At 35.4% G+C, this 14,017-nt stretch overlaps 1 protein-coding gene across 3 annotated transcripts in view; it reads left to right on the top strand.

The window, feature by feature from the left end:
* Positions 1-14,017, top strand: part of DYNC2H1 (dynein cytoplasmic 2 heavy chain 1) — a 362,922-nt gene that overhangs the window by 171,292 nt on the left and 177,613 nt on the right. For all 3 annotated transcript variants that reach the window (XM_081541773.1, XM_081541771.1, XM_081541772.1), the window contains 4 exons: positions 4,677-4,840; positions 6,901-7,020; positions 7,576-7,710; positions 10,059-10,202. In XM_081541773.1, the coding sequence (XP_081397899.1) occupies positions 4,677-4,840; positions 6,901-7,020; positions 7,576-7,710; positions 10,059-10,202 (563 nt within the window). The remainder of the gene's footprint in view (positions 1-4,676; positions 4,841-6,900; positions 7,021-7,575; positions 7,711-10,058; positions 10,203-14,017) is intronic.

Below are 14,017 nucleotides of genomic sequence, written 5' to 3'. Positions count from 1 at the left end.
TACTGAAGCTAATTCAGATCTGTTGGACCACCTTTTGCTATACTATCTTAAAGGGAGTCGAAAGGAATCTTGTGATCATGTGAATTTGACTCTCTTTATAGTCTATATGTTGTCCCTTGGGCTCATTAAATATGTCTCAATGAGCTCTGAGTGGTGTTAGATCTTAACTGTATCTGCTGCATTGTCTGAGAATGGAGTTTGACGAGGTCCCCTAAAATTGAATCTGCTGAAAAATGATAATATTCTATATCATGATTGGTTCACGTGATGAACTACTATTCCAGATAGTTGTTCAGGGCTGGCTTGGGTGAATTTGTTAATTTCTGTTCATTTCACTGAGAAAAAGGCAGTTAAAGTCTGACCCTACCTTACTTTTTCCACCTTCAATCCAGAGTTGGATGTGTTCATATGACTTCAATTGAAGTCTGTTATCCCCTTTGATTATACTTCACATTGTCCTTTTCCACAGTTTTGAGTTCCTCGTGAATAGTCATTTGTTATTGTACATTTCCGCTGAGGACAGAGGATGGTTGTCCTAAAATGACATAAAGCAAAGCTCGTGTCCAAGTTCATTTGTATCCCTGTGTTCTTAATCTAAGCAGTATAAACTGCCTTTCTGCATAGTGATGTCGAAACAGGTACAAATAATAGGAATAGAATGTACTTCTCCTCAAATTTATGCAGTTCAAAAATCGCTTCAAATATGTATTGATCCAAAAGAAGAACAAGGTATAGTTCCTCCTCAAAGTCTCTACTGACTTTGGGCCTTATTTGTTGTTTATTTTCTAAGGCCTCCAGATGCTAGGTTTGGTTGTTCTTTTGCGATTTTTCTTGTTTCTGGAGGTGGGCCTGCACTGCTTCGGTTGCAGTCTCTAGCGCGTGCCTTTGTGCGGGAGTGGCCCTCTGCAGTCTGCCTGTGCGCAGAGGCTTCCGTGGGCGGCGAGCCGAAACTGACGAAAACACACAAGCCGCCTTTCCTCTGGTTTGCTGGCAGCTGTCACCCTGCAGGAGGTTAGGCTGGAGGTGGAGTCGTCCGTTCACAGCCAGGTGTATCTGGGGCTTGTCCTCTGCTCCGGGGCCATCGCTGGCTCTGGAGGGGATAGGGCCTGTTCCCAAGTGGTTGGAGCAGAAGTTTTGAAGGTTGGGTCTGAGCTGGCTCCATCCCCTTAATTTAAGTGTGTTCCCTCCCGATCCGGCACCAGCCTCCTTTCCCAGGAGGGGAGCCGTGCCTGGAGAAGAGGGGTTGGATGGGCACTTGGCGTTGGTCTGGGTACAAATCGTGGATGTCTTACCACAGGCGAAATCGTGGCTGCTCCGAGGTGCTGCCTGTGAGAACTGTTCCCACCTCGCTCAGACATTTCTTTAGGTCTGAGTTTTCTTTTTCCCAGCTGAGCTTTCTCCTCATCGGTAGCAGCCCTCACCCTAGTTGAGCGGTTGCTGGACTTGGATTGGGGTGCGTGCTGAAGCCGTCACAGGAGCACAGTCAGCCACCCATGCAGTGTTAATCCACTCTCTCCCCTGGTTTAGGAGCATGTACCGTGGCTCCTCGTGAACGGCGTCCAGGCTCCTCACTGTCCTCCTGTTAGTCCCAGCAGCCCTCCTGGCAGCGTGGAGACCCGTTTCTCAGTGTCAGACCTTTGGACAAGACCTTTGCGTGGTTTGTGACTCAGACCACCTACTCCCTCGGGAGGAGCTCTGCCTGTGTGATCCCTCTTCTGAGTCGCCTCTTAGGGGCACCGCTCCAGACCTGGTCACTTCCCACGCCTTTTTACCCAAATCTGTGTTTTTACATCTTCTAGTTCTGCAGGTGGTTTTCAGTGAGGACTGTTTCACATGTAGACATGTTTTTGATGTGTTCTGCATCCTCCTGCTTTGCCATTTGCATTTCTTATCCCTGGGTTAATGTTGTTTTGTTTGTGTTCTGTCTTTTGTGTATAGGTCAACTTAGGTTAATTTTTTTTAGGTATTTGTCTATTGCATCTAATTTGTCAAATGTATTGGTGTATATTTATATAATATTCTTGTAACTTTAAAACTTCAGTGAGGTTTTCAATATTTTCTTTTTTTCTTTGGTCAGTCTTGATAATAGTGTATGAGCTTTATTGATCTTTTCAAATATCGGTTTTTAGCTTTGTTAATTTTCTCTGTTGTACTTTCAATTTTTGTTTTTTATTTATTTTATTTCTAATATTTTCTTTAGATTTTGTTTGGTTGTCTTTTTTCCTAGATTCTTAAAATAGAAATAAAAAGCATTGATAATTCAATATTTTCTTTTTTCTAACATATTTATTTCTATCTATAAATTTTCTGCTAAGCCCTTCTTCAGCTTTATACCACAAGTTTTGGTCTGTATTTTTTTAAAAATTCATAAGTTACTTAATGCTTTTTTGTTTAATTTCCCGGGAGTTGGATATTTTCTAGGTATTCTTTTGTGATTGGTTTCTAGCTTAGCTCTATTGTGGTCAGAAAACTTATTCTGAAGTGTTCAGTTTTTTAAGTCCTATTGAAGTTTTCTTTATGATCTGGCATTGGCTAATTTTCATAAATGTTTGCTAATTGTAATGCTTAGACTTTCTATATCTTTACTTTTTACTTCTATTCGTCCTGTTATGTATTGAGAAAAAAAGTCTCATAGGATTTTGGATTTGCTTTTCAGTTCTGTCAATTTTTATTTTAAATATTTTGAAGCTATGTGTTTGGATACATACATATTTGGATATGTGCTATCTTTGTTTGGTTAGTTTCTTTATCAACTGTCATTTGTCTCTAGAAATATCTCAAGTTTTAGAATTTGGTGTTAGAATAATTACACTAATTTGAAGATTGGTATTGCAATATTTTTGAATTCTTTTACTTTAAACTTTCTGTTGGTTTTCTTCGTAAAATATGTTTCTCATAAATAGTGTATCATTTGGTTTTTTATTTCTATTCATGAGACAATCTTACTTTCTTGTAATGTATAATTTAGTTAACCAATTCTTGCAATAACTAATGCTGTTTTTTAATTAGCCTGATTGATTTTTAATCAAATGTTTATTTTTCATGGCTACTCTGTGTATAACAATATGCATCTGTGACTTAACTTTATTAATATAGATAAATGCTTACCACTTTTCTATGATCTTTAATTCTATACACCTCATACTTGCCTTTGCATCATTATTGTGCTGCATTATCATGCTCCATATGATGTTATAATTACTGATTTTAAGATCTGTATTTATACATGTTTAACTTTTATGGTGTTCTCCCAGTATCTCCATTGTCTCATTTCCTCTAGGGATTATTTTTTTCTATCTGAAGAATTTCCTTTATCATTTCATTTAGTGCAGATCTGTTGAAAACAAGCTTTTTTTTTTCATTTTTAAGTGATCTTTTTTCTCTGTATCTAACATATCTAACAGAATTCTAGGTTGACAGCTATTTTCTGTAGCACTTTAAGATTTTTATTGCATCGTATTCTAGTTTATGTCATCCCTATTGAGAAATTGCCTGCTGGTTTATTGTTGCTTTTTTGTAAGTGATACATCATTTTTCTCTGGATAATTTATAATTTTTGTTTGTCATTGGTTTTCAGTGATTTTACTATGATGTCCTTAGATTAGTTTTCATTGCATTTATTTTGCTTGTATTGTTTTGAATCATTCTATTTGGTATATAGTTATTACATTGAATCTTTAAATTTGTATTTTCTTTCAATATTATTATGATTTTTTTTTTGATCCTTTGAATATCCTCTTTCATAAAGTGTGTTTTGAATTCTTATCACATTAAGTTTAAAAAGTTAAGTGAAATTTTAAAATCTAGGATTCTCAAAAATTATTTACATTGGTTTTCGTAACATTAGAAAATAATCTTTGATAATGTGTGTTTTTTTACCTAAAAAATTATTTACTTTTATCAGTTGAAATCATAAATAATGGGTGTAATAGTTGATTGAGTTTTCTGTATATGATATATAATTAAAATCATTATTTATATTAGAATATAAAAAGCTTCTTTATGAGGCAGAAGTTTATTTTTTCTGTTTCACTTGTTGCAAAGCTCCTGTGCATGACAGTCTGAATAAATCCTTTTTGACATTAATAGTGGATTCTTTGCAATTACTTATATGTTGCTTTTTCCAGGTTTTACCAGGTCATTCTGTTTTTAAGTGTTACATCTTAAGTACTAGCACAATAAACACTTTGAAACTGATAAATTTTGAAGTAGAGAATACTTAAGCGTTTCCATTTTTGTCATCTATAATCAAACATTTCAGAAAATTTGATAATATGAAACATATAGTTAATATTAAAACTGTATCCCTGGAGAAGGAAATGGCAACCAGTAAGTATTCTTGCCTGGAAAATCCCATGGACAGAGGGTTCATGGGGTCGCAAAGAGTCATACATAAGTGAGCACATATTAAATATAAGTAGATATTCTTTTGATGCTTCAATATCCTAGGACTGTCTTAATAAGTATTATTTACCCTTGTTTGCCTAAGTGCTGACTGATTAGTAGAGCATTCTTGTTAACGGTCTTTTGGGTAGCCTCACTGTTGCTGTCTTTTGGACTGTATTGAAAAGCCTGTAGTAAAACTATTTAGAAGTACTACAAAATTGTATTTTTTAATGTCATGTAGCAAAATACTGAATATTCAGATCAGCTAATTGTGTCATTTTAAAAAATAGGACCACGTTATGTGGTACAAATAGGTGACAAAATTATCGACTATAATGAAGAGTTTCGCCTGTTTTTGTCCACAAGAAGCCCAAATCCCTTTATTCCACCGGATGCAGCTTCCATTGTTACTGAGGTTAACTTTACTACAACAAGAAGTGGATTACGAGGACAGGTATATGTAGACAATCATAATTTGCCTTAGAAATCTTAGAAATCTTCTTTGTATACTCATGAAATACTTTGAGTGAGAAGCTATTTTGTTAAACTGATTAGCATTTAAACTCATAATTTTGAAAATATACTTGGAAATCAGCAACACATTTGGGTTTATTTCATTTTCCATTAGTGTTAGAATTATATATTTGTTGCTAATGTCAAATTGCTACTTCTTCCAGTAAAACCTTAATTTTACAGTCTACTTATATTTGTTAGAATTAGAGAAATGGAAGGATCATAAACACCAAGATTGGTAACTTTATTTTTTTTTAATTGTGAAAACTGAAGTTTGAGTGTTAAAATTGCATTTAGTTGACTTATTCAGCTAGTTGAGTATCTTTGATTCCAAATCCAACATTGTTTTTGACCAGAACATTTGTATGTTTGAATTCTCTTTTTCTGTGTATGGCTTATTACAGTTTATAATTATTGCATGAACTGCAAAATAATTTTCATGTACAGACTTTTGCTTACACACTCAGTTACTCATTTTATTTCCTTTTTAAAAATATCCTGTTGATTTTTTAGTATCATCCTGTTTTTTTACTCACTAAACAATAGTATATACTATATATATATATATATATATATATATATATACTATACTATATATACTATATAAAAATATATACTATATTTTTTCTTTTGATTCAAATGGTAGCATATATATTTGCTGTGATTTTTTATTTACTTTATTGTAATTTTTAAAACACTCTTTTTAAATATTTTTCTTACCATACTAGATGACTCACTGCATATTTTCATCAACAATGTCGTTTGATAGCCTTGATGATTCTTGTTATAAATAAAACAAAGTCCAAATTACTCAAAAGTTGGCAGAATTTGACAGAATGGCTTCCTCTATATAAAAGATCACCGTAATTGCTAAAAAGGGCTATTTAGGTATTACTTTAATGAGAAATAATTAAACATATTTATACAGTAGATTTTACATTAGCATATTTTATGACATGCACATGTCATTCCCTATTTTAAAGTTTTAAATTTAAGAATTTGACATAGCAGTCTTCAGCAAGTTTATTAAGATTCAGTTCATGTATCATATGATTGACCCTTGAAAGTTTACATTTTAGTGGGTTTTTTTTTTTCAGTGAAATTTCTGGGTCTTATGGTATCAGTGTCTCATGGCAACAATGCTTCCCTGCTAGTTTGGCTGGTAAAGAATCGGCCTGTAATGCAGGAGACCCCAATTCAATTCCTGGGTTGGAAGGAATCCCCTGGAGAAAGGGATAGGCTACCAACTGTAGTATTCTTGGGCTTCCCTAGTGGCTCACTGGTAAAGAATCTGCCTGCAAGGCGGGAGACCTGGGTTCAATCCCTGGATTGAGAAGATACCCTGGAGAAGGGAACAGCTACCCACTCCAGTATTCTGGCCTGGAGAATTCCATGGGCTGTATAGTCCATGGGGTCACAAAGAGTTGGACATGACTGAGTGATTTTCACTATGGTAACATTATGTTTAAATTCTTGAGGAATAGAAAAAAATTTCCAAAGTAGCTGCACAATTTTAGTTTCCTGCTAGTAGTATATGATGGTGTCTCTTTTTACACATAGTTACAACATTTATTATTATTCATCTTTTTAATTGTAGCCATCTTAATAGGTATGATATGGTATCTCATTGTGATTTTAAGTAAGATATTTCTTTATTTCTTTTTGTGACTAATTACCATGAAAAAGTTAGCTTCTATAGTTTTTATATATAATCTAAGAACTGAATATTAGATGCTGATATGTTAAGTGATGTAATTTCTTACAGCTGTTTTTATAATATGTAACATTTTATCAGTTAGCTTCACTATTCATTTTGCCTCTTTTGTCAGAAATAATTCTGGAGGTGTCTCATATGTTTAACTAGAAAGAATCAAGTGTACAGAGTAGTATATTTGTAATATCCAATCAAACATAAGGTCTGTTTGTGGGAAGTTTTCACTTTGGTTTGTCTTGCTTGACCTTTATTGTTAGAATAACCTTGGCCTTTTTTTTTTTATAAAGCTTTTGGCATTAACTATTCAACATGAGAAACCTGATTTAGAGGAACAGAAAACAAAACTATTACAACAAGAAGAAGATAAGAAAATACAGTTAGCTAAGCTTGAAGAATCTCTTTTAGAGGTAAAATTTAGTTATTCGGGATGTTGATCATATTACATTATTTTGATTATAATCAAATGCTTTTTTTTAAAGGTTATAAAACCTTCAGCATGTTTTTGGTTGTATCAGAAGAATATCAATATATATATTAAAATCAAAATTCAAACAGAAAAAGGGTAGATATCTTGGAATATGAGACTTGGGAGTAATGTTTAAGATAAGTGATTTTTAACTAATACTGTCTTTATACTGTATTTCATTAATGTTTAATTATATGCTCCGAACAACATTCAAAAGTAGCATGAGATTATTATAATTTGATCTGTAACTTTAAGTGGTTTTTCTTTTTATTAAACTGATAACGTTAATATATATAAAATGCTTTAATGATATAGTATCATCTAGTGATTTGCAATATCTTTTCATATACAAGGCTGTAAAATATTGAAATTCTTTTAAAAGTATGTAAGTTCCCATAAACATCATCAAATTAATAGTATTTAACTTGGACTTCCTATAATTGATCATTTTAGTATATATAATAATGTTCATATTATTTTATTATTTTTTCTACAGACACTTGCCACATCTCAAGGTAATATTTTGGAAAATAAAGATTTGATTGAATCTTTGAATCAGACAAAAGCAAGCAGTGCACTTATTCAGGAGTCACTTAAAGAATCTTACAAACTGCAAATTTCTCTTGATCAAGTAAATATTTTCTTCTTTATGATCTTATATTGTTTTCTTAAATGTTTGTGTTAATATGATAAAAATTATAGTATCAAGACTTCAGGGGAATGATGACTGCAAAAAAGAAAGCTATTCAAAAATACCAGATCCTTGGGTCTAATTCTTTTTATTAGGGAGAAGGTGATAGATTTTGAGTGTATCAAGGGTAAAGAGTGCTGGTCATTTTTGTCCCCTGCTGAGTACCACTGATTTCTGGCACATGATCTAGAGTCGTAGAGAAGCCCAGGTGGTGCAGTGGTAAAGAAGCAGCCTGCCAGTGCAGGAGATGCAAGAGATGCAGGTTCAGCCCGTGGGTTGGGAAGATCCTCTGAAGGAGGAAATGGCACCCCACTCCAGTATTCTTGCCTGGAGGATTCCTTGAACAGAGGAGCCTGGTGAGCTACAGTCCGTGGAGTCGCAAAGAGTTGAACATGGCTGAGCACTCAGGCACACGAGAGTTCTCAGTTCAGTTCAGTTGCTCAGTCGTGTCTGACTCTTTGCGACCCCATGAACTGCAGCACAGCAGGCCTCCCTGTCCATCACCAACTCCTGGAGTTTACTCAAACTCAGGCCCATTGAGTTGGTGATGCCATCCAACCATCTTATCCTCTATCATCCCCTTCTCCTCCTGCCCTCAATCCTTCCCAGCATCAGGGTCTTTTCAAATGAGTCAGCTCTTCTCGCTAGGTGGCCAAAGTATTGGAGCTTCAGCCTCAACATCAGTCCCTCCAATGAACACCCAGGACTGATCTCCTTTAGGATGGACTGGTTGGATCTCCTTGCAGTCCAAGGGACTCTCAAAAGTCTTCTTCAACACCACAGTTCAAAAGCATCAATTCTTCAGCGCTCAGCTTTCTTTATAGTCCAACTCTCACATCCATACATGACCACTGGAAAAACCATAACCTTGACTAGACGGATCTTTGCTATAAATTTGTAATGAAATTGAAACTGAATGTGTTTTTGTGTTTAATGAGTATTAAAGAGCATCTTTGCCATTCCTGAAACATTTCTTAAGGCAAATTAGTGTATAAATAAAAGAGTTAAAAGTTATTTTTCCATTAAAAACATCTTTCTTCCCTTTTCATCTTCTACCCTATGAATGTGATGACTGAACTCTTTTCTTATAAATAGTTAAAATCCTTTTTACTTTATTATTTTAACATTTGGTAGAGTAAAACTTCAACCCTGTATCAGTACAATGTATTTTTTTTCTGCTACATTTGGTGACAGAGATTTGCTGAAGAAAAGTAATAAAGATGAATGTTACTGTGAATTCTCAGTCTCCAACCTGACTTGGACCCTTACTGACATCCTTTAATTCTTTCCTATTTCCTTGAATGACTTTTCCAAATTTTATTTTAGGTGTTTTTCAGTTCTTGCTCAAATTCTGCATATACATAGATTTCTTACTTCCCTTGAGAAAGAGCTCTGTTGAAACCAGATTTAGAACAGGCTTACAGCCTCTTTTCACACCAGTCACCCCACCGTCTGTACCACTACTGACATTGGCAGAGGTCTTACCTGTCCCTCTCCGCCAGAAGGATTCTGACCTTTCTGTGTCTTCTCTTGCTGAACAGGCATCCCTGAGTCACACACATAATTTTGCCAATTATCATATTTATAATCCTGTTTCTTTGATCAGAATGGCATAAGTTTCTCAGAGTTCCATTCATAACCTCATGGCCATTTAATCCTATGATTCTTTCATCTTTATCATCCTTTACCTTCAGTCAGAACGAAAGCCCTTGTGCTTTTTGGTTCATTTTATGCTTATGTTGAACAGTGCTAGGTGCTCTGTTATCTTAATGGGGACCCTTAATTGCAGTCTTCTCCTCTACCTCTGCGTCCATCAGTGTTCTGTTGGTACCAGTACCGCATGCTGCATTCATTGTTCTGACTTTTCTCCACTGCAGGGATAGCTGTAGTGCCATGCTGTCCACATGACCTGCGTGACCTCTGGTCACAACTGTTTACCATTTCGTCTTACCCTAATACGAGTGTCTACCTCTTTCTCCTAATACATGTGTTCTTGGTCTTCATTAAAACCAACCCTTGTACTACTCTGTAATCAGAGTGGAGATGTATTTAGAATACATTGGTGTAGTTTCATAAAAGTATAAAACAAAAATATATTATCTTAGGATTTAAAAAAGTATAAAAATGTAAAAATATAAAAGCTGGATTATGATATTTGAGTTATAGACTTCTACGGTTCATCTTTATTCCTTGTCTGTATGTTGACAGAGTAAGGATGTGCACAGGAGTCAGCAGGTGGCAGTAAAGCACTGGTACTAAGGTGTTATCCCACCCTCCTTGTTCCACAGGAACGGGATGCCTACCTCCCTCTGGCTGAGAGTGCCAGCAAGATGTACTTCATTATCTCTGACTTGTCCAAAATTAACAACATGTATCGCTTTAGCTTGGCTTCATTTCTCCGACTTTTCCAGCGAGCTCTGCAAAACAAACAGGTATGCTGGTGGCTGCCCCATAGCTGAGACTGAATAAGAGAGATCGCTTTATTAGGTGCTAAATTTATAATAATTTCTTAAGGTGAAGTTCCTTAGAATTACATTTCACAAGACCATATATAACACCTTTAAACTATATTTAAAAGAAACTGGTTCCTTAGTTGTATTTTGTGTTTTTAACAAACTGTCCCAATGTGATAGCCCTTTTAATGGAAATGATTTATGAGTATAAAAAATTAATAAATGATTATGTTCTAAGATGATCATAAAAAAGCCTGGATAATTCAGGAAGATGAGAAATTAACCACATGATCTCATTACCTGTGGAAAGCACCATTTAAAATTTCATTATACACCCTTGTTGTCTGGGGGCTTCCCCTTTGGCTCAGCAGTAAAGAACCTGCCTGCCAATTCAGGAGACACAGGAGACCCGGGTTTGACCCCCCAGGGCTGAGACGATCCCCTGGAGGAGGGCATGGTGAAGCACTCCAGGATCCTTGCCTGGAGAATTCCGTGGACCGAGGAGCCTGGTGGGCTGCAGTCCATGGGGTCGCTGAGAGTCAGACACGCCTGAGCAACTGAGCAGGCACTTGTTGTTTGAGGCTGTAGTATGTTACAGGTATCGTTCTAGAAAATGGAAGTACAGGAATGTACACTCTTTTATCAAGTTTGTATTCTAATGGAGGGAATATGTTAAAAAATACACACAATTTTACCCAAAAGGTATAATACTGTGCTTTAAAAATGTACACAATTTTCATGTCCATAAATATAAACCTACACAGTGTTTTTGAGAACTTTTGAGGCTGTGCCCTTCTTTATTTAACTACCTCCTATGGAGTGTTCTGGTTATCTCTGCTGAAGATATTTTACACCCGAACTTGGCAGGTTAAACAGTGTTTCTTTTCTGTTCATTGATTCTGGGGGGACGTTGCTCAGGGCCCGGCAGGGCTGGCTTACCTCTGCTCCACACGGGCTGGGGCTTGGCTGGGAGGAACGGAGAGGGAGTGGGTTCAGCGAGGCTCGCTGGGGACGGGCGGGTGGAGCTGATGGCGGGACTGCTGACTGCAGCACCTCCCCGTGAGGCTGGGTTTCCTCACGGTGCAGAGTGGGTGAGTTTCTCATCTTGCACACTGAGATACCACACATGTACTCCAGTGAAAAAGGCAGAAGCTGAGTTGTGTTTTATAACCCAGCCTTGGGTCATTTCTGCTGTATTCCTTTGGCTGAAGCACTGCCCAGATTTTAGAAGGGGAAAGGGACTTCACGTCCTGACAGACGTCAAAGAATCTGGGGTTATGTTTAAATAGCTGGACACTTTCAGGACTGTTTTCCCTAGTGTTTTGTTTCTCTAATTATTTTCCTAGTTAACTTCCTAGACTTGGATAGTTGGGGCAAAAATGCATATATGTAAGTCTTTAGACAAATAGTGTCTAATCATCCTTTGGAAATATATGCTGTTGGTGTATTAAAATAATACAACAACAGGGACCATTTTCCATCATTCCTTATTCATATGGTTAAGAATCTGCCTGCAATACAGGAGAACCAGATTCAATCCCTGGGTTGGGAAGATCCCTTGGAGAAGGGCATGGCAACCCACTCCAGTATTCATGCCTGGAGAATCCCATGGACAGAGGAGCCTGGCAGGCTACAGTTCATAGGGTTGCACAGAGTTGGACATGACTGAATGACTAACAGTTTTACTAAGCAAAAATGGATATTATATATCTTTTAATAATTAGTCTATTAGGTAATTGAAAAATATTTCACTATATTTGAAAGTCTTTAGTCATTTGTAAGATAAAATCACTTGTAGAATAGATAACAGATTATTTGTGTTTATTCTTTGGTGAATTATGATTTTTTTATATTCTATTAGTATTTTGAAATTTGATTTATAGGAGATTCTTATATATTAAGGACATTAAATCTTTGTCATATGTTGCTAATATTTGGGGCTTATTGTTTACTTTTTAATTTATTTCAATAATATTTTTTATGAAACCAAATTCATCAAATTGTTTTTTTTTATAGTTTTTATGTTTGATATAATACTAATATAACTGTTTTTAGGATTATATTTTGGGTGCAAATAATTTATTCTTTTAGATAAATTAGGGAGCAAAATTTTGTAGCCAAGTAGGTTTACTTAAGTCTGTCTTTCTGAGGAAAGATTATTTTTCATTCAATTAATATTTACTGCAAACTTACCATATGGCAGGCATTTTCTAGGTGCATGGGTGATATACTGGAGCATAAATCAAGAAAAAGTCTTGTCTTCATTGGCAGGGGCTAATTAATATTTTTATGAATAAATTATTTCAGAAAATCTTTATTTGAGTACAGTGATTAAGGTTTACTAATGTCTTTTCCACTAAAATAAATCATCTAAAGTTGTTACATTCAGATCTGAAATAAAATGACAGCTGGCAAAGAACTTATATTTTGGAGGTAGGTGTTGTTAGGATAATCTATAGTATCACACCTGGGAGATAAGATAAGCATTTCTCCCACGTATATTCATAATGTCCTTTGGACAAAGACTAGGTTTCAAGTTGCAGGGTTGGGCTGCAGAATACTTGTGTGTAAAAATTTTTTGAATTTTAATTGTTAACTTTAGTTATACCATTTATAATATTGTGTTGGTAGAAGATTTTTACAAAAAACAGTAGTGTGAAGTTTGTGAGAGCTCATTCATGACATATTGATCTTATTTCTAATTTACTGTGTTAAAAAGTAAAACTAAAGAGTCATTTATATTATACTTCTTTTGCATTAATTTTGTATAAAACTTGAGAGTATATAGTAACAAGTTCATTTAAAATTTATTTTTATCTTCTAGTAAAAAGATGTTTATGTTAAAATTCAATGATCATATAAAATATGCTATGCTATGCTATGCTATGCTAAGTTGCTTCAGTCGTGTCCGACTCTGTGCGACCCCATAGACGGCAGCTCACCAGGCTCCGCCGTCCCTAGGATTCTCCAGGCAAGAATACTGGAGTGGGTTGCCATTTCCTTCTCCAGTGCATGAAAGGGAAAAGTGAGAGTGAAGTCACTCAGTCGTGTCCGACTCTTAGCGACCCCATGGACTGTAGCCCACCAGGCTCCTCCGTTCATGGGATTTTCCAGGCAAGAGTACTGGAGTGGGGTGCCATTGCCTTCTCTGATATAAAATATAAGAACTGAAAAATACAAGGTCTAAACTTAATAAAAATACTGATTATTTTATACTGTTTAGAAAAGCGTATAGCTTGGTATTTTGTCAGTGACAATAGTTCTGTGATAATATGGCCATTGAATAACATTTACCTTTGCATATGTGTGTATGTGTATTTGCATCTGTGTGTTTAGGTGGGCATTTGAGTTTATTTAAAAAAGTATTATAATCTTAAATTTTGTTTTCCATTGTTTTGAAAATCTACTCTATCTTGTAGGTACTATATTTTGTCTCATATTAGCTTGTTTATTAGTGGATCCAAGTTTTAATTTCACATATGACCTTTGTTATTAAATGGTAAAATTAACAAGAATGTTTGTGATGTGAACTGTGAATAATGAGCTATATTGGTTAGAACATGCTACTAACCAGAAGCTTGAAACCAAGGCCAGAAACCTATGTTTGGTATATCTGAGTACCAGGTCACAGTGTTTTCTGCTAATTTCACACATTTTATTTCTCATTCTGGGTGTACTTCTCTAAATAGTTTGCTGTGTTTTGTTTTTCTTTTTTTCCTTTTCTGTTATCATCATAAGGAAGTAAGCAAATTTTGTCTAAATGTTATACCAGGATTGAATTTTACAAGGCATAT

The sequence above is a fragment of the Giraffa tippelskirchi genome, chromosome 11, assembly GCF_054371585.1.
Source record: "Giraffa tippelskirchi isolate mGirTip1 chromosome 11, T2T-mGirTip1v1.2.pri, whole genome shotgun sequence".
NCBI lineage: Eukaryota > Metazoa > Chordata > Mammalia > Artiodactyla > Giraffidae > Giraffa > Giraffa tippelskirchi.
The sequence above is the reverse complement of the archived record's forward strand: the minus strand, read 5'-3'. Positions and strand labels throughout refer to the sequence as shown.